This window comes from Juglans regia, chromosome 12 (assembly GCF_001411555.2).
Source record: "Juglans regia cultivar Chandler chromosome 12, Walnut 2.0, whole genome shotgun sequence".
NCBI classification, from domain to species: domain Eukaryota; kingdom Viridiplantae; phylum Streptophyta; class Magnoliopsida; order Fagales; family Juglandaceae; genus Juglans; species Juglans regia.
Window position 1 is genome coordinate 25,371,109 of NC_049912.1, and position 24,959 is coordinate 25,396,067.

General features: G+C 35.5%; 3 protein-coding genes across 4 annotated transcripts; 2 read left to right on the forward strand and 1 right to left on the reverse strand.

Annotated features, from left to right (window-relative positions):
- Positions 1-9,113: 9,113 nt before the first annotated feature.
- LOC109005011 (NADH dehydrogenase [ubiquinone] 1 alpha subcomplex subunit 13-A) lies at positions 9,114-11,896 on the forward strand. The gene is made up of 3 exons (XM_018983761.2): positions 9,114-9,519; positions 11,399-11,470; positions 11,557-11,896. Exons 1-3 carry the CDS (start codon positions 9,305-9,307, stop codon positions 11,699-11,701), a joined length of 432 nt encoding a protein of 143 aa, XP_018839306.1. The 5' UTR covers positions 9,114-9,304; the 3' UTR covers positions 11,702-11,896.
- Positions 11,897-12,831: 935 nt separating this feature from the next.
- Positions 12,832-17,143, reverse strand: LOC109005010. 2 transcript variants are annotated; one of them, XM_018983760.2, is made up of 5 exons: positions 17,047-17,143; positions 16,581-16,889; positions 14,510-14,614; positions 14,333-14,389; positions 12,832-13,370 (listed from the first exon to the last, which is right to left on the reverse strand). In XM_018983760.2, the coding sequence occupies exons 1-5, from the start codon at positions 17,047-17,049 to the stop codon at positions 13,041-13,043; spliced, it is 804 nt and encodes a 267-aa protein (XP_018839305.2). In that variant the 5' UTR covers positions 17,050-17,143; the 3' UTR covers positions 12,832-13,040. The 2 variants fall into 2 exon arrangements, with proteins under 2 accessions (XP_018839305.2, XP_018839304.2); XM_018983759.2 differs by having other exon boundaries at positions 16,581-17,132.
- A 1,463-nt stretch (positions 17,144-18,606) lies between these two features.
- LOC109004945 (pollen receptor-like kinase 4) lies at positions 18,607-21,322 on the forward strand. Its single transcript, XM_035683813.1, has 3 exons — positions 18,607-19,575; positions 19,713-20,348; positions 20,562-21,322. Exons 1-3 carry the CDS (start codon positions 18,879-18,881, stop codon positions 21,197-21,199), a joined length of 1,971 nt encoding a protein of 656 aa, XP_035539706.1. The 5' UTR covers positions 18,607-18,878; the 3' UTR covers positions 21,200-21,322.
- The last annotated feature ends 3,637 nt before the right edge of the window (positions 21,323-24,959 follow it).

Genomic DNA, 24,959 nt, shown 5'->3' on the forward strand with positions numbered 1-24,959 from the left:
ATATATTATATTATTTTTATTATAAAATATATTTAACATATAATCCAATTAATTTATAGATTTATTTTTATAAAAAAAATTGTGATCCCAAACTTCTCGTCTAGTACATGAATGAACAAAAAAAATTAGTTTATTTTTTGGTATATTTAAACTTCTGAGGAAAATAATGGATAAAGAGATTCTAAAGAGCATAACTGAGCACAGACGCCACGTTGTTTTCACGCACGTCAATTAAAGTAAGGTGCAGTTTAGACAGTGAGATATAATATAATTTTAAATAAAAATTAAAAATTAAATAAAATATTATTAAGATATTATTTATTATTATTATTACTATTTTAAAACTTAAAAAAGTTTATAATTTTTATTATATTTTATAATAATTTAAAAAATATATAATGATGAGATAAGATGAGATAAAATATTTTTATTATCTAAACTTAGCCATATGATCCAAGTATCAATCAAAGGTTGAAAACCATGACAAGTGACTGGCACTTGAAAATCAAGTCCCCTAGAGTCCTAGACTAGGGCTGTAAGTAATTCGATCCAAATCAATCATACTGAATTATAGACCAGTCAATCTCAATCTCAAAATATGTGGACCGATGAATTCGGTCCTCTCTCATAATCTATAAATTTAGACCAGATGGGACCGAATTGGATCGAACTCATATATATATATATATATATATTGATAAGTAATAAGTTATTTTATTGATATGAAAGAGGCATAGCCCAGGTACACTAGAAGTATACATGTGAATACATCAGTTTAGTGACTCGAAACAATTACAAGGAAATCATGAAAACTAAGACCATTCAAATCAAGAGCAATGGCCCACACAAACAAGGTCTTCCAGAAAAAGCTCCTAAACTCTTCCAAAGAGCGTTCATAATCCTCAAAAAGTCTCTCATTACGTTCATTCCAAATACACCAGAAAATACATATAGGAACCATATTCCACACTGCTGCAATTTGTGCTGTTCCTGAGATCCCATTCCAGCTTGCTAACAAGTCAACCACCCTACCCGGCATCCCCCATGCTAATCCCATTCTACTGAAAAAATTAGTCCAGATATCTCGAGCAAACTCACAATGAAGAAGTAAATGGTCCACCGTTTCCCCACTTTTTCTGCACAAACAGCACCAGTCCATAATAATGAGGCCACGTCTTCTAAGATTATCAAAGGTCAGAATCTTCCCTAGAGCTGCCGTCCACACAAAAAATGCAGCCTTTGTCGGTGCTTTAGTCCTCCAGATATTCTTCCAAGGGAAAATATGTCTTTGGTGCATATTAATGGATTCATAAAAAGAGCTTACCGAAAATTTCCCTTTCCTAGAGGGGCACCAAACCATCGTATCTTCCAAAGTGGCAGTAGTGGTAATGTTGTACAGCATGCTCAGAAATCCCACCAGCTCATTCACTTCCCAATCGTGTGCATCCCGAGTGAGGTTGATAGTCCACTCCTGGGTGCCTTGGTTAAGAACCCGCAAGTTAGCCACCATAGCTTCTTTTTCCCTTGCAATTCTGAAAATCATAGGATAAGCATCCTTCAAGGCCGTGTTTCCCAACCACACATCTTGCCAAAAGCTGATCCTACTACCATCCCCCAAACGCAAACGAGTGTTACTAGCAAAAGAGTACCATCCTTTTCGAATAAACTTCCATAGCCCCACTCCATATGTCCCCCTACCCTCTTTAGAACACCAACCCCCTCTTTCACTTCCATACTTCATATCCACCACCCCTTTCCATAAAGCCCCCCTCTCATGATTATAACGCCACAACTATTTCCCTAATAGTGCCTTATTGAACGCCCTCACATTCCGGACCCCCAATCCACCGTCTCTCAAAGGGGAACATACCTTTTCCCACCCTACTAGATGGAACTTACGCTCATCTCCTAACCCACTCCACAAAAAATCCCGTTGAAGTTTCTCTATTCTAGAAGCAATACTTGCGGGGAGGGGAAATAAAGATAAGTAATATGTGGGGAGATTGGATAAGGTACTCTTCATAAGTGTGATTCGCCCCCCTTTAGAGAGATACAACCTTTTCCACTCGGCCAACCTACGCTCAAATTTTTCCAGCACCCCTTCCCAAATTGTCTTTGCTTTGAAAGAAGCCCCCAACGGTAAACCAAGGTACTTCAATGGCAACGAAGCAACCCCACATCCCAAAATATTCGCCAACCCTCTAATATTGCTGACTTCTCCAACCGCAACCATCTCCGTCTTGGCAAGATTAACCTTCAACCCGGATACCGCTTCATAACATAGTAAGATGGCCTTCAAAGATTGTATATGCCCTTCATTTGCCTCACAAAAAAGTAAAGTGTCATCTGCAAACAAAAGATGAGAAATAATAGTGGAACCATGGGTATCTCCCACTGAGAAACCTGAAAAAAAATCCTCCTTCTACTGCCGCCGACACCATACGACTTAGTGCCTCCATAACTAAGACAAATAAAAGAGGTGATAGTGGGTCACCTTGTCGCAGCCCCCTCGAACTATGAAAAAAACCCACGGGATCACCGTTTATCAGAACCGAGAAGCGAACCGATGACACACAGTATCTCATCCACTTCCTCCATTTTTCCCCAAACCCACATCTCCTCAGCATGTACATCAAAAAATCCCAATTTACATGATCATAAGCCTTCTCCATATCGAGTTTGCATAAAATACCTGGATCTCCCGACTTGAGCCTGCTGTCCAAACATTCATTAGCTATAAGAACCGAGTCCAAAATTTGTCTCCCCCTCACAAAAGCATTTTGAGACTTAGAGATAATATTCTCCATGACCGTGCTCATCCTGTTAGCAAGAGCTTTGGCAAGTATCTTATACACACGCCCACAAGACTAATAGGTCTAAAATCTTGTACCTCTCTTGCACCGGCCTTTTTAGGGACTAGTGCAATAAAAGTAGCATTTAAGCTTTTCTCAAATCTTCCATGACTGAAAAATTCCTGAAAAACCAGCATTATGTCCTCTCGCACCACCTCCCAACAAACCTGGAAAAAAGCCATTGTGAATCCATCCGGGCCTGGAGCTTTATCTTTGTTCATATTCCTGATTACTTGTTTTACCTCTTCCTCTTCAAATGGTCTCTCCACCCAATCCATACTATATTGGTCAATTACCTCAAAAGCTAGACCATCTATTGTGGGCCTCCATGCATGAGGGTCCGATAACAAATGTTCAAAATGCCCTACCACATGTTCTTTTATCTCACCCTGATCTGAAGACACATCTCCATCTATGCTCAAAGACTCAATGTAGTTAAACCTCCTATGTGCATTGGCCATGCGATGAAAGAACTTTGTGTTTTTATCCCCCTCCCGAAGCCACAAGGCCCTTGACTTTTGTCTCCATGAAATTTCCTCCATTAAAGTCAATCTTTCCAATTCAGCAACTACCTGACCTTTTCTGATATTTTCTTCCCCTACACCCTCCAGACCTTGTAACTCCTGAATCAAACTCTTCTTTTGTAAAGTTATATCACCAACTACCTGTTCATTCCAAATCTTCAAGTCCTTCTTCAAAGCTTTCAACTTTCCAGCCAGTACATAACTCGGATTGCCCTAAAAAAGGTATGAATTCCACCATTGCCTGACCATCTCCACAAATCCATCCATCTTTAACCACATATTCTCAAACTTGAACGGCCTTCTACCCCCTTGAGTACCGCCACAAGCTAACAATATAGGGAAGTGATCAGAGCATATCCTTGAAAGCCTAGTTTGACTTACATCTGAGTATTGTGTCTCCCACAAGGAAGAGATGAGAAATCTATCAAGTCTTGACCAGGTTTGATTATTAGACCAAGTGTAATCGCCTCCCATTAATGGTAAATCCATAAGGCCTACCTCAAAAATGAAATCCGAAAAATCCACCATAGCTTGGTTTTGTCGACCCGCCCCTGAACTTTCGCTGGAAAATCTTGTCACATTAAAGTCCCCACCTATACACAACGGTACCTCCCACCAAGAACATAGGCCAGCAAGCTCATCCCAAAGCAACCTCCTCTCACTGTCCAAATTGGGACCATATACCCCAATAAACGCCCATAAAAAATTATCTTCTGTGTTTTTAAAAAAACACCCAACCGAATATTCTCCCACAAACTCATCACTATTTTCCACCACCCTCTTATCCCACATAATCAAAATTCCACCCGAAGCCCCTTTCGAAGGCAAATATGACCAGCCTACATATTGACAGCTCCATAAGCTCCGAATAATACTTCTATTGATAATCTTCAACTTTGTTTCTTGTAGACAGATAATTTCCACTTTCCATTGCCTTAATAGAGCTCTTATTCGCAAACGTTTATTAACCTCATTCAGTCCCCTAACATTCCAACACAATATTCTAGGCTTCATTTAACAACTGTTCCAGCCCTCCCCTTGTTTCTTGTACGACTTGCACTCCCCTCCTTTCCATCATAATTAATAGACCACGTCAGCCTCTTTAACTCCCTATTTCTTTTTAACCCTGTACCATGTTGTCCTGCCTCAATGGCTATAATCAGTGCCTTGAACTGTTCTTCATATCCTTTACACGAAATTCCCATGCAACTTTGAAGTTCCTCTACCTTTTTCAATACCCAATCATCTGAAACATTAGGAATAATCATTCTTATTGGAGTCGGATCCGCTCCTGCATACTCCTCCCCCACTTTAGAGCATTTACTTGGCTCAATCATCTTCAACTGACTTTCCCCTACCATCTCTGATGCGCTCCCACACTCCACTGTGACTATAGCTTCTTGCCGAGCACCTTCAGAACCTTTGCTGTGTGCCAGAAGCTCGAGCCTTTCCACCGAGATTATCTGTGGCAACCCGGATGAACACAATTGATCTAGAGGTATCCCCTGACTCCCTGAGGGGTTCTGTGGTGTCCCTGAAGAAAACACACACCCATCCTCATACAAACTCAATTCCAGACCTACCCCTTCCACGATTTCTCCCACCTCCACCTCCGTCGGTTGTAGTGTCACCGCCAGACCACCCACTACGTCACCATGAGCCGTCGCTCCCTTCTGTTCCATCCCCTGTCCAAGACTCGGTCTTGATGTTCGTGTTTCGGGCCCTCCAGCGAACCCGAAACCTCGGAGGGTTTCGGGATATGCTTCTCTGCCGCCGACAAAACTTCCATCGAGGCCTCTGCTTCCTCCGTCGACGTCGACTGAGGTTGCGCCGGCGTCGGCGACCCTGGCCCACCCCCCGATGGGCCTGCTAACCCACTCCCCATTGGGCCTGCAAGATGGCCTACTTTCTTCCTCCAGAAAGAAAGCTTCTGCGGCGTGGGCTCAGTCTGGGCTTTCCCTATGGGCCCAACCCACCCCACTTCTTCATTACTCAGACCTCCTGCCCCACTTCTTCCTCTATTACCTGCCCCACTTCTTCTTTACCCAAAACGCTGCGTATAAGCCCCTTTACTTTAACACTCAACTCCTCCAATGAAGCCTGCAAATATATATCCTCCAATGAAGCATATATATATATATTTTAATAATTTAATAAATAATTTTTATATATTAATTATATAAGTTAATGATATAATTTTTATCTAATTTATTATCATTTATCATAGAAAATACAAAATAATATGTGCTATCAATTAATAATAAATAATAAATCATGTTATAGTTTATGTCATTATATGTAAATAGTTAATACATCATACATTCATATATACTCTACTATCTACAATTAATTAAACTAATTATATAATTTTCTTTAAATATCTAAGTTGTAAGTAAATATGAATAATTTATGTATAATTAAATTATTTGATATTCATTAACATTGGCTCGAGCACCCATTGAGCGAACACTAGAGTTTGTGTCTCGCTCAAATCTACTGTCGCACAAGATTCGAGCGAACTCATGGGTTTAGCTTTACTCAAACCCATTGTCTAGCGCACATTGAGCGAGCTCGTGGTTAGAGCTTTGCGTGAGCGATAGTCGAACGAACTCACTGTTTCTCGATTTTTCAACTCCAAAATCAATCTCTACCCCCAACAATTAATAATTATGATACTAAATAGTAAAGTCTAAGTTAGTATGTAATAATTATCAACATCATAAATATAATTATACTAAAATACTTTTTTAATAATTTAATTAAATAATCTATATTAATAATTCACTTAATTTTAATTTAGTAATTTAAATATATTTTTATTAATTTATTTAAAAAATAAAATAAAATAATCAAGCCAAACAGAACGGATCGAACTAGATCGATAGCTACCGGTCCGGTCCAATCAAGAAAAAATGATGACCACAAATTTATCACCGAATCAACCAAATCGATTTACACCCCTGTCCTAGACCATGACTTGGGAAAGGAAAATATTTTTTTGTTGTCTAATAATAAAAGCCCAAGTCATTTATAGATACGAAATAATTAGATAAAGTACAATGTACACTTAATGTATATTGGATAATAATATAAGATGTGATGATTTTAAATGAAAATGAAAATGAAAATTAAATATTGATAAAATATTATTTTTTAATTTTATTATTATTTTGAGATTTGAAAAAATTGAATTATTTATTATATTTTGTATGATAATTTAAAAAAATTATAATAATAAAATGAGACGAGATGAAACCGTTTCTATATCATTTGGAGCTTGTTCATAATTTAAAAGTTACCAAATGATATTATTTTCTTTGAAATAATTATTTACGGGCAACATAGAATCTAATTCATCAAACTATATCAAAATACGTAAATTTATAAAACAATTTGTATAATCTTTTATACATTTGTTTCTCAAATTTTAACCAAATGATTATAGGCAAATAGATTATGAGTGGCAATTCGTGTTTGCAGATTGTATTTGTGTTGTATCAAGTTATGATAGACTATTTAATCAATTAAAACATGACTCGTTTAATTAAATAGATCAAATCCTAAAATCACAACACAAACTAAATAAATATAGAGTGACATGACACGATTAATTTAATCTGTCCAATAATTAACTTTGGGCTAACATAAACATTATCCATTTAACATACTTTTAACCCATTTCATATAAATGTGACTTGTATATTTAATTTTTAACTCAATTAATATCATTTCATATATAATAATTATTCACAATTATAACTAGATTTATGATAAAAATATTTTATTATCAATATTTAAATCAATAAATTATAAGAAAATCAATATTTTCATAAAATTAAATTACATATTAACAAAAAATTTAATAGCTTGAGATATTAAACAGTCAAATACTAATATTAATGTTACATATTCTAAAAAGTTTATATATGACTAGGCCTTATTTAGTTACACAATTTAGATGAGATGAGATAAGATATTTTAAATATTAATAAGATGAGATGAGATGAGATAGTTTATAAAAAAATATACGTTTAGATAGTAAGATGACATGTGATAGTTTTGACTTTTTGAGATTTGATAAAGTGGTGAGTCCCACCAATAATTGGATATAATTTAATAATTATTGATTATATAATAATGAATATATTAATAAAAAAAAGTAATATTGATGAGTAATATTAAACTAATGTATAAAAATTCTAATTATGACCTGTTTATTTTTCTAAAATATAGGAAATTTAAAATTAGCGTTTCTAGTTATAAATTATTCTAATTATGATCTATTTTTCTAGAAACTCGGAGCAATGTTATTTGGACTGGGTTCGAAAATGCCGTTCGGAGTTTTCAAAATGAAAATGAGAAGGAAAAAAAAACAAAAGAATGCAAGAGGAGGACGACGGACATCAGTTTTTCACTGTTTTTAGACTTTACTTTTTATCGTTCTTATGCCAGATATTCTTTTTCTTGTTATTTATTGTGATGTATTTTTTTAAAATTATTTTTACATGTATTTTTTTAATATTTTTAAATATATATTTTTAAAAAATTCATAATATCATTAAAAAATATTTTATTAATCACAAAATTAAAAAAAATATATATAAAAAAAAGTCAACAATAACTCCCAACAGGAGCTAAGAGCGATGAGACTGTATTATTTGAAATAAAATGCCTAATATGAGTAATGCTACATACAGTTATAAAATACGCAAATGCCGTATAGTCATTTTGAAAAAAAATAGAGTCTACTATTAAAAAATTAATTTCTTTTATGTAAGTCTCATATTTATTCACTTTTTTCAAAGCGACTGCATGATACTTGCACACTCACGACTGCAAGTATCATTTCTCATTTATAAAAGGATAATACTACTCTTTTCTCTCTATTTTACCACTCAACTTTACCACTTTAATGTTTTAATTTATTTTTTTACTTAGTAATTAAGGAAGTATTTTTTAATAATATTATAATTTGTTTATATTTTTTAAAAATCTTTAAAAATGTTAATAAATAGATTTATGAAAAAAAAAAAATCTTATAACTAACGATGACAACTCCCAACGATAGCTGAGGGCAATGACTCTAGTAAAACTCTTTATAAAATTTGAAAAAATTTATTTATAGAATAAATATTCTTCACACACTACTGTGTGAAGAAGCCCCAGCACACCTAACATGTTGGGGCGAAAAAAAAAAAAAAATTATGAAGGGTGTGCTGCGGCTTCCGGCTTCCGGCTTCCGGCTGATGCGCAGCACAACCCTTATTTATATTATACGAATTGATTGCTAGTTTGGCATATTGAACCATAACTGACTTGTTTATATTTTCGATTCGTCCGTTTTAACATAAATCCATTTATATTAAACAATCTGCTAATTTCGTTCGTATAGAATTCACCAATGTGTCATATATGGCCACCCTGGGTATGTGTGACATGTTAGTGGCCTTGCAGTCTCACATCGACAATATCGTTTGGTTAGATGAGATATAAATTTTTAAACAGTAATGGAATGATATTTGTATGATAGTAAAATAATTTAAATTAAGATTTTTATTAAATTTTAAAAAATAAAATTAGAATATTATATTTTTATTTTAAAATTGAAAAAACTAAATTATTATTAATTTAAAAAAATGGTAAGGATGAAAAAAAAAATGAAAAATGAAAAATGAAAAATGAAAATATTAATATTTAAATAATATTTAAATATTAAAATGAGATGAGAGATAGCAAGTGCCCATCCAGACGGACCTAGTACTCTCGTTCGCAGACAACCAGAGTCCAGACTCCCACCGCTGCCACACAGGAATTTGCTCGGAGCGTTTTAGATTTCCTCCGAGGCCTCTTTCTCCAATTTCTACCCACGCAGCTCCTCAGGACTCCCGTGTTTCCGTTCTACCATATTCCCAGAGAGAGAGACCAAAGATGACGGAGGCAGTGATAAGGAATAAGCCAGGGATGGCGAGCGTGAAGGACATGCCAGTCCTCCAAGACGGGCCTCCTCCGGGTGGGTTCCCGCCGGTCCGATACGCTCGTAGAATTCCCAACAAGGGCCCCAGCGCCGTGGCCATCTTCCTCGCCACGTTCGGCGCTTTCTCCTGGGGCATGTACCAGGTCGGCAAGGGCAACAAGATCCGAAGGTCAGCATTTCTCAACTATTATCCTCAGTCTCTTCACTGTCATGACCATTGAAACTAGATATGATTGCTGAGGTCACACCTTAGAGTACCCATTATGTGTGTCCAGATGGTTCCTATAGAATTACGGAATTTCAACATTTTTGGTAGTTTTAGGGTTTTGATTGAAAAAAATTAAAGATTTGAGCGTTTGATTGGTTACCAAATCAAAAGTCTGAGGGGCTTATGTAAGTTCCTCAAAATGAAACATCATATGTTGCAATTCCAACAGAAGCTCCCTAAGGAAGAACCCTATGGGAAAGTCCTTATCACAATTATCCGCTATTAATAAACGGCCATATGTTATGATACTTCTGAGGGTCCACTTAGGCTTTAGTTTCAGTAAATCTCCTTGTCTTGCACAAGGAAAAACAAGTGAAGTTCCTCTTAAATTTTTTTTTTTTGATCGGTAGACAAGTTTTTTTTTTTTGGTACGTTCGGTAAACAAGATTTTATTGATCAAAAGAATAGGCAAAAACCCAAATATACGGGACATATACAAGAGCAACGCCTATGCGTGCTTAATTGCTCCATTTATATGTGTGGTGTAATCGGTACTTGGAAGAACGTAATCTGAGAACATTGGTGCACTCAATGTCATGATTAGGAGGGAGAATCAGGTCTCATCAAGTGGTAATCACAGTTACGTGGGTTGATAACGATCCAGTGATTCTCCAATTCTTTCAAGTTTGAGTGGCTCATGTTGTGTGAATTGATTTTGTTGATGGTAATGGCATGAATGTTCATGACTTCCTTGTATCCCTAGTCTAAAAACTATAGGTGTTGCTCTTGTATACGCTCCATCTACTTGACCATGCCTATTTTCTATATTCAATAAAATTATTATTTACTGATAAAAAGATTTACGTTGATGGTAATAATTTATCTACACTTTTTTATCGGTAAACAAAATTGTATTGATCATAAAAATAAACAAAGGCCCAAGTATACGGAAAATATACAAGAGCATCGCCTAGCATGCTAGTTTAGTGAATTTTAAATCTACACTTACTATTATTGAATTTTAGTGGAACCAGAGTGGTCATCGTAGTGTTAAAACAATGTCATTGGAGCTCCCTGTAAAGTCAACATTATGACTTTGTGATTTTTTTTTTTATAAGCAAACCAGAATTTTATTTGTGGGAGCAATAGTAGTCGTCCACGTACACAAGACATATACAAGAGACGTACCTAAGCATGATTAACAACTGGTAAAAGGAAGTAATGGATACACTCGGTTCAATGAAATCTATCACAATTGACTAGTGGAATAAAAGTGTTGAAGATAAAATTCTAAGCTTGTCTGTTGTATGCTTGCGATCTTTAAAGCTTCTTTCATTCCTTTCCCTCCAAAAACACCACCATTTGGCTATGGGGCCACTTCCATATTGACTTTTGTGATTTGTTCCAAGAATTCTAATTCAACCCTATCTCTTGAATAGAAGGAATCATATGAAACTCTATATTAACAAGTTATAAACAAGTAATTATTGTTATGCGTATTCGATGCCCCAATTGTGGGGTCTGCTGCTATTGTATTGCAATATAACTAAGTGAAGATTTGGATTGGATGATCATGTTTCCCTGATATTTGTTTTGCCTCTAACTTTTACTTGTGGGGAGTAACAAGCATGTACATTCTTATTGGCTATACATGGAGTTCTAGAGTTTCAACTGATTTTAGGGCATAAGACAAATAAAGGAAGGCAAGATGATTTTTTCAACTCACCTAATGGATCTTGTCGCTGGACTTGATGGAATCTGAGGGGCCAAGACTCTTGATGTTTTTAATGAAATTTCCTTGAAAATGGTGTTATATTCTTAAAATATATGCCTCTTGTAGGGCACTTAAGGAAGAAAAATATGCTTCCCGGAGAGCAATATTGCCTGTTCTTCAAGCTGAAGAAGACGAAAGGTAGTCAAGGAACATCACCCATGACATCTATATTACACCCCCCAAATTTCAGGATACTAATTCTGTCTGTTGTCTGCCATCTCTAGATTTGTCAAAGAGTGGAAGAAGTATCTCGAGTATGAGGCTGAAGTGATGAAGGACGTGCCTGGTTGGAAAGTTGGTGAAAATGTCTACAACTCTGGGAAATGGGTGCCTCCAGCGACTGGTGAACTCCGACCTGATGTCTGGTGATACTCTTCCAACTGGAGTTATTTTTGTGGTTGATGTTAATCATCGAGACTGGATTGTTTTCTCTTCAAGCAAGTTTCTTTTGTTGCTCAGAGCCCTATCGTGTGAAAATAAAAATATATTTGAAACTTTTTTATTTGTTTACCTGCCTTGCAAACACTAACAGTTTATGTTTAATAATTATCCCATTTTCGCCTACCCTTTATCTTTGCAATAAAATTAGAACCAGAAGGTATAATAGGGTAGTTTCATCATACCATGGCATTAACGTTGAAAATAGTTGTCACATATTCTTCGATATTGGAGTGGTGGCAATGAGAGTGAACAAGTGATATGCTGGGTAAAGCAAATTGGTGTGAATAGTGTGATATAATCTCGTTGTTGTATTCAAGTGGCAAGGGATGCTGAAATTAGTTCAGTGGTAAAGCTGGAATGTAGAGTTCCATCGACCCTGTTAAGTAAACCAGAGTTTTGTCTCTCATGTAATGGATCATCACGGTGAAACTGGGGGTGGCACTGTGACGATGGAAAAACTCTCAATTTTGGTGGATGTAAAGATGGAACTCTAGTCATAGTCAATGGAGGTTTGCCTGTAGTTTGGTGTTAATCACCGAGTTTGGCAGTGATGGGAGCCGCAAGGAGGCCTAAGCTAGCAGCTGCATGATTGCGTTATGGGTTGAGGTACAAAACCATCAACATCAGTTCAATCAATGTACAGAAGTTTAGAATAACCTCCACAGAAATCAGATAGATTCTATCCTCAATGCCACCACCTAATCCAAATTTGACTACTTTTGGAACAAAGGATGTATTCGACTACTCTCGGAATGAAGGAAGTTTAGATCAGTTCAATCAATGTGCACACCGAATTCACATTGTACACAGGATGAGACCAATTTGAGACGTGTGACGATTTCAATGCACGCCCTGAATTGGATTAATATACTATGCCAGATCGAGTTAGGCTATTTTTAGATGTTGAGTTGAGTTGTGAATAATAGTATTTTGTAGATCCTATTGAGTGAGTTTAACTTTTTTTAGGTTGAGATGGGTTTAAATTTTTTATGAGAAGTTGAAAAAATAATGAATTCCATCAATAATTGGTTTGAGATGATTTGAGTTTAACCTTAATGTACAATTTGGCAACCACAACTTGGAAGAATAAAAGAGGGAGAAATGTGATATTGAACATACCTAAAAAGGCTGTAACCAGCCATAACTGGGTCACCAGAGACACATTTACATTTTGGAATAATTTATTAGCTCTGCCCAAACATACATAATATTCCACAACTCAGATAACCGGCAAGCCCTAAAGGTTAATTTACAAGTAAAAAAAAAACTACACAAGTCCATATAGTGGCCCAGTGCCACCTTCCCTATCGGCATTGGGGATGCTGGAGTAAGAATAAAGGCAGTTTGATAATTCCCAGCTCCAGTCCTGCTTCCTAGACACAGACATTCGAGGCCATCGGTTTATCCTCACATAGTGTTCCCTGATTTTGTCTTCGCCAACAATGCTAGTGACAGTCGAGTAGCAGCACTCATGACCGCCCCATACCTTGTCATCAGGATCTGCGCTTTGGCTCCCGTCTGGATGGAAGTAGCGGCGCATGGGAAGGCCAGTGCCCTTCCAATAAGGATCAAGATTTCGCCAATATTCAGGTGCCCCCTAAGGGAAAAGATGGTATTTTTCAGATTAATCGATCAATTAGGCTAATCCAAAACAATGGCAACTGGACTCATATAACTATAGAAGCACAACTCACAGGGTGACAAACATCACATACGAGCCAGCCAAGGCTGGAGAGATACCAAAGTTTAAGAATTAGTGGGGGGAATATCAAATGAAACCAATATAGTAACCCTAAAATTGGTACTCACTATGGGGACGAGGATAAAGTAAATTCACGAAAAACTTGCTCAACAGGGTTTGATCTAACTATATATTTTTTATTAATGTCGGGGAACCTCTCTAAGGCAAAGCCCTTCGGACCCACCATTGCAAAGTAAACTCCGGTACCGTGCACTGCACCCTCGGAAGTTTCTCTATACAGAACTGGTTAAATTGCTGACTTTTCATTAGGAGGTGTGACCCCAAAGGATTGTTTGCACCCATGAGGTATTGAACCTTGGACCTTGAAAGGAGTGATACTCCAAAACCAAGCCTTCACCGCTTGGGCCAATCCTTTGGGGTTTTGATCTAACTAATTAAAGAGTCGAAGGAGGTAACAAGCACCAAAAAAAAAGAGTTCTCTGGCCTTGCAAAATCATTTGAGAGTAGTCATAATTAATAGAATATGAGGCCAATCCAGGCAAATGTTTTGATATGAAATTATTGTTTATGCTAGAGGGAAAAAATTGAAAATTCTTTACTTCTTACTTCATGGCATACCCAATACCTTCACAAAAGTTGCATTATTAAAATGGTTACCCGGAAAACCATACTTTGATCTTTGCACCTAGTATACCTTTATATTTTTGACATGTTAAATTTTGTTTACCGATACAAAAAAATAAAAAAACACAGAGACATGTTATGGTCAGTTTCAGCATATAAATCAACACCACAGCATACCCTTCATTAAAAGGGACTGTGTCAATGGCCAGGACCTAATTCGAAAAATCACATACCTTGTTAAAATGAAACTCCCAAACATGATCACACAAATCATCCTTCCTGATACGGTTCTGACAACAAAGGAACAGTCATTCACAAAACACCCCTTAAATAAAATAAAATAAAAAATCCGGGATGAGAAATGTGCATTTGTGTCACAGAGAGAGAGAGAGAGAGAGAGAGAGAGTTACACGCTTGCCATCCCTGACAGCTAATGAATAAGCAGTCAGTTTGGATAATCCTCGGATTTGTGACAGGCGAGGTATGTGTGCTTTCCCAACCCACAGTTCCTCCAACTGAAAAAAGATAAAAGATAAAGCGTAGCTTAGTCTTCCTTACCACGCTAAGTTTCATCACTACGGAAATGAGCTAAGTTGCTTCACTGAAAAAATTACCATTACGAATAATATATTTTGAGTGTGTGCTTGCAGCTAAACTCTCAGCAAAGAAACAAATAAACCACAATTTGTACCCCAAACAAATATTGTATGGTAGAATAGACAATAAGCAGCAAAATGTCACCATAGAAACCAGTTGGGTTCAAATGAGTTGAAGTTTTGCAGACTTATGCCTTGGTCAGTTGGCTACACTTCCCTATCATTTCTATTTAGTATGAAGTATACCATTGGAATTGCCAGGTATACATTTCGATGAGTAGCAATAGATGAGAGAATTAGAGAATCTAAGCTCAGCACGGTGCTACAGTGATCCTAAAAAGCTAAAATATGGTGCCACCTAGCTCATAAGTAATGATATGATCCTTGGCAGTTATAGCTAGGAAGAAATCACCCCTTGAGAAAAGTTTTGCAGATACTTGGGAGGATGCAGGTAAGTGTTTTTTTTAAAAGAGATGGGATCAAATTGCCCTAAGTCAATGTTTTGGGAGGTTGGACAATCTTGGGAGCACAGAGGGCTACCTTCCTAGGTGTGTACCTTACTAGGTGTAATCCTAAAAAGCTACAATATGGTGCCACCTAGCTCATAAGTAATGATCCTTGGCAGTAATAGCTAAGAAGAAATCCCCCTGAAGCAGAGTTTTGCAGATACTTGGGAGGTTGCGGGTAAGTGTTTTTTACGAAGAGACAGGATCAAATTGCCTGAAGTCAATGTTCCGTGAGGTTGGAGGATCTTGGTAGCATGGACAACTACCTTGCTAGGTGTGTGTACCTAACACACTAACCTGAAATATTAAAAAAAAAAAAAGAAGAAGAAGAAGAAGCTGCTGCAAGCGGTTATTTGCATGGTAAGTGAGTGGGTTGGAATTAAAACGGATAGTAGTAGGTCTAAAACTTTCCCGGACAAAAAATAAGGCTAAGAACTACATCATGCATCATTCAAACTTCAAACTCATTTTCTACAGTATCTTATGAATGTGAAAATGAAACTACTTCCTTAACAGGCAGACATGTTCTTATGGGTGTGATCCGACTCTTAATTTTGTACCTTCAAGTATAGGGAAACTGAATAAGAATCCAACATGACCGTCTTTCTTCCTATCCTCTACACTTTTGAGGGTACTGCAGTCCTTCTGGATATCTCATTGGTGGGAAAAAAGGATCTTTACTTGCAGAGTACACATCCAAGCATAGGATTGTGCAACCTCAATCCAATTCCAAGATCTCACCATTGTAGATTGACTTGGATGATTACCATACACATCACCTCTACTTTCCCATAATTGCTTGCCCTCTTCTTGAAAAAAGATAGCACGGGAAAAAAAAATCCTAGAAACTTTGACTAGAAAGACAGAGTGACTGACATCCAATGGTACAGTGCTTTAAAAAAACGCAATAGCCCTTGTGCTTTATTCGAAGCTCCGTTCCTTTCATTCCATATGCACCACATCAAAAAGAATATTGGATCATTTTTTCACGGGGTCTCACTACGATGGTTACCAACCTACCCCTTCTGGCAAGCTAACAGCTTACCATGATGTGCTAGCTATTACTCTCACTACAAACCCAGAGTTGAAAAAGATATCAAAAACTCATTTTCTAGGGTTAAAGTCCCAATTGTACCGGCAAAAAAAAAAAAAAAACGCCTTCATAAATAAACCAACTCTACAAGTTCTAACAAACCGAAGTTACCCCGAAAAAATGGATCTCATTGTCTATTCCAACTTCCCAGTTGGGCACAGAGCCGAACACATTAATAACATAAACAAAGGAATCATGACCCAACTCCCAAATTGTACCCAAAAAACAAAAAAAAGCACCAAAACACAAGCTTGAACCGAGAAAATTTTAAAGGGCACTGACTAACCTTGGGGCCCCATATGCGATCACTGGAAGCGACCCCGTGCCAGCCACGGGAGACGAGGAGAGACAGTGCCACGCTGCGTGCGTCGAGGTTACTCAGTATCATCGACATCATGTCCGTACCGAACACCTCGAGTGGGTCGCTTCGCAGAACCCCTTCTTCTTCTCTCATCTTTTCTTCAACATCTTTGACAATTACTCTCTTTCGCTTCCTCCTCTTTCTCTTCTTCCTATGACTTTCCATTTCCTCCCACACGATGTCGTAATTCTGAGGGGATTCCGGTGCGTTCCTTTGCTTTTCCCGCAGTTCGGTCTGTGCCATCGAAGAGAAAATGTCAGAGAGGAACGGGGGTGGGGAGGGAGCGAGGGAGAGACAGCGAGATAGCGAGAGAGGAAACGAGGAAATCAATGTGTTTGCGTCGGTGTCGTGCCAAAGAGGAGAAGAAGATGAGTGACCATATGCGATGTACCATGAATCAGGAGAGTGGCGTGAGAATTCGGGGAGCTTTTGGATTCCATTTCCATGCACTGTCAGGCGTCAACGCTCGCAATTGGAGGCTTCCCCCAATTTAGTTTTATTTTAGAGAAATCCATTCCCTGCAAAAATAAATTAAGGTTTTTTTTTTTTTTTTCCCTCTCTGTAAAATAAATATGGCTTTCTATATAAGTTACCGTCATCGTGATTTTATTTTTATATATTTAACATTTTTTTATTTTATTTTAGACAAAAATAAGTATTATTTATATAAAAGGTGTTGTATAATATGAAATATCATTTATACGAACGAAAATGCTGCATCAACCATATCAACTTTCTCACCAAGAATGAATAGAGATAGACAAGAGAGGTAGACAGTACATAAATATATATATATATATATATATTATATTACATATTTAATATAATTGTTGAAAAACTCATATGTATAATTGTGTTTATCTCTTTCTCACTCTACATCTTACTGGAAATCAACAAAGCTATAATTTAGTGGTAGATCTTCTCCCGAACGATGCTACTCAAGAGGAGTTATTAACTAATTAATGAGGATAATATTAGGTTACTATGAATGTTGTGAATTGTTATATAGAGAAATGTTACAAAGAAACTTTACTTACTCACTTCTACTTAATTAATATCATTTTTATAAAAATTTACTATTAATATAATAAATCACATATTAATTATATAATAATAACAGCGCTCAGATGCGATTCTATTTCCCATAATTCTAAGCGGAATAATTTCTTAAATAATAATTTTGGTATTTACTTGCTAATTTACACTGGATCACATGATATAAGATGCTAATTCTAGTTTGGTCAAAAATAATAAAACAGTAGTATCTCCGAATATTTTGAGGAAGTGATTGGCGGAGAAGGAAGCGCGGCGTATAACCGAGTGTGCTAGATTATCTGTTCCATCTAATACAATTGGATTAATATATTCATATTTATTTTTAAAAATACGAACACAAATATATATTCAGGATGAATGCAACTTAACACAGTATACTAATATGTGTTTTATTATTTTATTTAAATACATATATTTACACATCAATATATATATATTTAAATAAAATAGTAAAAATAAAAAATCATGTATTGATATGTGGTGTGAAGAATGATAAGCAGATTTTTTTCTTAATAAAATGGAATTTTAATTAATTAATTCTCTTCTGCAGTAGATCATGAACGTAAACCAGCTTATAAGAGACATGAGTACTGAAAAAATCGCTGGATATAATATGTCTTGTTAAATAAAAAATAAATGAGGTCAATTTATTTCTTCATCACATTAATTAATTTGATCTTCCACCATACCTTAAAACAGTGAAAAAAATCACTAGATCATATGTCGTGTTAATTAAATATTTATTTTAGATAAAATCCTGCGTATGAAATTGTGTCATCAACACGGGATTATAAATATATATAATATTTTCACATAAAAAAAATTGAAGGCCGTCCTTAAATATCTCTCTGCCTCTTCCCAACTGAGTAGCTGGCATTCAAATTAAGCAAACCTTATCGAATTAGCTAGCTAGCCAAACCTTTGGCTTTTCTTGATCTCCCCGGCCATAATTCGTTGACATGATGAATCATGATTGTAGTACGTACATGCACCATTTTCTGTTCTTGATCCTAGCTAGCTTAATTAGTCGATCATATTGATCCTGTTATTTCTTCAATGGCATCGATGAGAGAGTAAAAAACTCATGCAATCAAAAGTACTACCTTACCTTCTACTTATAATTTGTGATCGCACGGCCGCGCCGGGCATCATCTTCAGGCTGCACAAATGCTAATGGGTGCGCGCTGGGCTAGGCTTATGCGCGCACCAAGCCCTCATGCATTATTAATCTTCGCCCTCGCTCATGTCGTGATGCTATCCTTTACGGCCATGAAATCTTTTGGTGCATCAGACACGGAGATCCTCATGAAGTTCAAGGAGTCATTAGGGCATGCGAAAGCTTTCGACAACTGGGATCCTAATGTCAGCCCTTGTGAAGGAAACAGGGGACGTTGGGTGGGTGTAATTTGTTTGAATGGGAATGTACGTGGTTTGCAGCTCGAAAACGAGGGATTGATGGGTACGATAGACGTGGATTCTCTTGTTTCTTTGCGTCACTTGAGGACATTGAGCTTCATGAACAATACACTTGCAGGTCCAATGCCTGATATCAAGAAACTCAGTGCATTGAAATCTGTGTATTTGTCGTATAACCATTTCTCTGGAGAGATTCCGGATGATGCCTTTGAGGGTATGAGTTACTTGAAGAAAGTGTTTTTGTCAAATAATGAGTTTACGGGTAGGATTCCTTCATCCCTTCTTGACTTGCCTAGGCTTATGGCGCTGACACTTGATGAAAACAAATTTGAAGGCCAAATACCCAGTTTTGAACAGAAGAATTTGAAGAAGTTTAATGTCTCTAACAATGATTTGGAGGGTCCAATCCCTGTCAGCTTAAGCATGATGGACTCGAATTGTTTTTCAGGTAATTATTGCTTTAGCCATCCATCTCATGTATGCATGATTGCTAGCTTCCATTTAGAATGAAATTAGCAAAAGTTATAGTGAATATAATTTAAACAATATATACGGAATCTTATTCATATTTTAACGAAAATGTAGGTAACCAATATCTTTGCGGGCCTCCTCTGGAATCATGCAAATACCGCAGTACAAGGCTACCAGTTTCAAGATTTGCCCTTATTGTGGTCCTCACAGGGTTCCTTATAGCAGTGATTATTGGAGTACTAATTTACTTCATATTCTACATGAAAATGCAACCATCACCATTAATAGAGCGAACATCGACGTCGTTGAAAGACAAAAACAGGTTTAACGTTGCTTCCTATCGACACCAAGATCAAGTACTAGTACAGGAAGAAAGACAGCCAGAGATCAGCAGTAGTAGTACTGGGAATACGAGGAAAGTCGAGCATGCGCCGAAGTTGTCGTTTGTTAGGGATGACAGAGAGAGGTTCGATTTGCATGACTTGCTCAGAGCCTCAGCTGAAATTTTGGGTAGCACAACATATGGATCTTCATACAAGGCAAGGATAATGGGCGGGCAATCCTTGGTGGTAAAAAGGTACAAGCAAATGAACAGTGTGGGAAGGGAAGAGTTTCAAGAGCACATGAGAAGGCTGGGAAACTTGAGTCATCCAAACTTGCTGCCTCTTGTGGCACATTATTATAGGAAAGAGGAGAAGCTGTTAATTTCAGACTTTGTTGAGAACGGTAGCTTAGCTAGTGCCCTTCATGGTACGTACGTGTATATATATATATATATATATATATGCTTTTAGCAACTCATCTTTTTTCTTAATTTTTCCCAAGGAACCTGAGCAGCAGCTCAAGTACTAGATTCACACATTAATTAAGGATCTAGAAAATTTCCTTATAATATTGTGGTTATTGTCATCGATCGTGTTTAGATTCACGTACGTGCATGACATTCTTCTTTTGTTTACCCAGGCAATCATAGTGAAGACAAGCCTGCACTTGACTGGCTGACTCGTTTGAGAATAATCAAAGGCGTGGCCAGGGGTTTGGCTTACCTATATGATGCAATCCCAACCCTAGTCTTGCCCAATGGACATCTGAAATCCTCGAACGTGCTTCTAGACAGATCCTTCAATCCTGTCATGACTGATTATGCTCTAGCCCCAGTGATCAGCCTAAATCTTGCCCAACGAACCATGATAGCTTACAAATCACCAGAATACGCGAAACACGGCCGCATAACAAAGAAGACCGACGTATGGAGCTTTGGGATACTAATCCTGGAGATTTTAACGGGAAAATTTCCAGAGAACTATCTCATGCAAGCTCATGATCGTAATGCAGATTTAGCTAGTTGGGTCAACACAACGATCAAGGAAAAGAAGACGAATGAAGTGCTTGATTCAGACATGGGGGGAGTGAAGAACAGTAAGAGTGAACTTCTAAAGCTTTTGAAGATTGGATTGAGTTGTTGCGAGGAGGATGAGGAGAGAAGGTTGGATATGAAGGAGGCTGTGGAGAGGATTGAACAGTTGGAGGGAGAAAGCGCGGGTAAATATGCTTCAAGTGTTGCCATTAATGGTGGGGATGTATATAGCTTGGGTGTGTAAAACATGGAGAGTAAGTAGTCCGATCCTTCCTCTTCAACGTACGTACTGGTCATATTTGTACAGATATATATATTGACCTACGAAAGTACATAAATCTTGAAGGGACACATATATATATATATATATATATATATTTATTTATATTAGGTAAAATAAAAAATCCGTTTACTTAATTTAATTATACGATTATTTTTAAGAATTATCATTGTTTTAATTTATTAAAAATAAAATTGATTAATAATGTAATAAATTTTGAAAAAAAATTGCTTTTACCTGGTATATGCTTTTTGATTAATAATGTAATGATTAACACAAAAATTGCTTATGATGAAATTTTAAGCAAATATTGGGTGGAAAAGCATCTTTCGTATAATAGATAATAGAATACGTACAGACTAATTACTTCCCCAAAACCACAACTTCGCATAGCATTTCCCACTTTAATTACCAATTCATGATACACTTCTTTATAAGTTTGCCACACGTATTTAATTAATTAGTTCAAAGTGATCAATACAAGTTATAGAACATCAAAGTCAATCCACAGAAAATCAGAGGCACAAACTGTACAGAGATTCATTTACCTTCCCATGATCTAAAATCTCACGAAGACCAAGCATCGGATTATCCATTTTTCATCATTAAAAACAGTTGCTGTAGTATCTTATGGTAAAGCGGAATAAAAAACAGTAAGTTCTAAGACAATTAATAAACAAGCACAGATAAGCAAGATTTTGAAAGAAGCAAAACCGAGAACTATATTTATTCATTAAAATAAAGAACTTTGGACAAAATAATCACAAAAGCTAAATCACATGCACAAAAAATAATAATTTTATTTTTTGATGTATCAGAACCGAGAACCATGTGATGTATCAGAAAAGAATCTTCAAATCAAATTTAACAACAATTTTATTCCATTCTACCTACATATAGTACAAGAAGACAAACACACCATCAATCTCGAAATACATCTATTGATAAATTAAGAACAAAAAACTAATGTCGAGATTCCTAATTTCCCAAAAGTGTCATATGCTTCTCGTTGGGCTGTATCACTGATCAATACTTGGTAAGCTTCAGTACCCAAAACCCGAATCCAAATGAATGAAAGAAATATATACATATAAATATTTCCATTGGTTTGGAATCATATGAGAGTAGACGAAACATGGGAATCAGCATTGTTCCTAAAAAATTTCAGAATGCAAAAGTATCATTCCTATTGTTCTTAGTAGATTAGTGGCCAGTGATTATTTCCATATATGTTGAATATGCATGTAGAAGGGAGGGCTTTGGTCACAATTAGAAAAAAAAAAAAAAAAAAAGAGGATAGGCTCAATTATATAGAAATAATAATAATGATATTAAATTCCCTATAAATAAAATGCGAAGGCAAACACAATTTTAACATGCTCTTTCTTTTTGTTCAAACGACAATGAAGTTATTTGAATATATAAGAGAAATTGAATCGTCTTCGAATATCAATTCTTCTGAAACAAACGTCCATAACAATACATCTACTTCAATGTTGAGCGATTAGGTTTATTCATAACCACTTCATATTAAAAAACATTTACTCCATTTTTTTTCTCATTATATTCAATAAATATTTTAAAAAAAATCTTCCATAAGTTAATTATCTAAATGAAGAGGAATTCAATTTTAAAAGCATGTCAAATTTCGATTCGGGTAATGTACAAATTAACACATTCTTTCATTAGTTCCTACATCAATATTTAATACTTTATCCTCAATTATTATTATTATTTTTATATATAGGAAAACGACAAGGCAAATCTCCTTATTTTAAACAAATATTACACACTACAATTCTTGAACCAGATTATTTACCATTAGTACCATCATGTAAACATTGTGGAGCAACAAAATTTTATCATGAACCAAACGGTCTTTGTTGTGCTAATGGAACCATATCATTAGCTTTTAGTCAAATTCTTGATCAACTTTATAAGTTATTTACTTCTAGTTCAAGTGAATCTGAAAATTTTCGTACATATGTGCGTGCATACAATAATAAATTTGCCTTCACATCATTTGGAATTAAGTTCGATACAAATTTGTGTAGAAAAAATAAAGAAATTTACACATTTAGAGTTCAAGGAAAGATCTATCTTACATTAATGATTTAATTCTCAAAGATGGATGTATAATAATATATATTCTCATTAATTATAGTTGTGAGTCTATCTGGAAATAGAGGACGATACTGGATGCATATAAATTGTTGTCTTTGGACTGATGGTAGAAGAAGTACTGAATTCTATAACTGTTGATCTCTTCGAACACACAGGCGAGGTAAAATATATATTTATAAATTTATTCAAAAAAACTTATTGTATTATGTTTTTTATTTTTTTCATTATTATAGGAGCATCTACCATGCATATTTAGCAAACATTACAAGTACAGTTTCAGAAAAAAGAATAGATTATACACTTGCACACAGAAATGAATCAATATGGACGATTATGCCAAAATAAGCTCAACGTGCTCTCCACCGACTCTATAAATCAAGCTGCATCATAAACACTCTAAATCTCTTTTTGTTAAACTTCTCACTATTATAATTATATACTTAAATAAGACGCTGACTTGTATGTAAAGTTTATATTTATTTTCTTTCTTTCTATCATCTGGGCATACATGCGCGCTGCACGTATGCCCTTACTAGTGTGTGTGTATATATATATATATATATATATATATATATGTCATGTGTGTGTACTGTATGTGTTTGGATTTGCATGTCATTTTTAGTGCAATTTAAGTTATTGGCCACTCCAAAGACATGTTTTGATGAGAGTATTTTTGGTTTATCATAGAGTAATCTTAGGTGTAGAGTAAATTTTTTTTTCTGATTTTTCGTGAAATATATATGATCAAATTCCCAATTTCAATAAATTTCACTTATTCATTAGAAATATATCTTTGTTAAAAATTATATTATTTGAATATTTTTTAAGCTTGACTCACAACTTTTACAAAATTATCTATAAAATTATTTTATCTTAACTTAATTTTTTCAGTATTTATAAAAAGTTTTCCAACTTTTTACATCCAAATATATATCACTTTAGCTGGTAAATTGCGAAATCACACGTTGTAAGTTGATCATCCTTCACACAAAATGGAGGGATAATCTACATTTTGATGCACTCCTGTCTTGCAATAATATGATCTAGCTCTTCAACATGATTAGAATCTGATGAAATATAATTCTCTATATTTCGTGTGAATATAGATTAAGGTGCTGTTGGAATAGTGAGATGAAATGAGATATTTTAAATAAAAATTAAAAATTGAATAAAATAATATTGTTAAAATAATATTTTTTTAATATTATTATTATTTTAGAATTTAAAAAATAATATTTTAATAATATTTTATTTAATTTTTAATTTTTTATTTAAAATTATATCATTTCATCTCTACATGTAAACATATACTAAATTTTCAAAGAATAATTTTAGAGAGCACCCATTTTATAAACATATTCTAGAATCATTGACAAGAATTTTTTTTTTTTTTTTTTTTCAAAATTTTGTGGAAGAGAGAGAGATTGAGGTGGAGAGGAAGAGAGGGAGAAATGTTGGGGTCTCATTTACTAAATTTATATCACTTGTTCAAACTCTTTGAAAGGGTCTTTGACTCTTTATCTGAAAGCCTGCATGTACCAGAAAATAGAGATACAAAAGGATCTGGTCAAAGGCATCTGGATTTGTCATTGACAGAGTA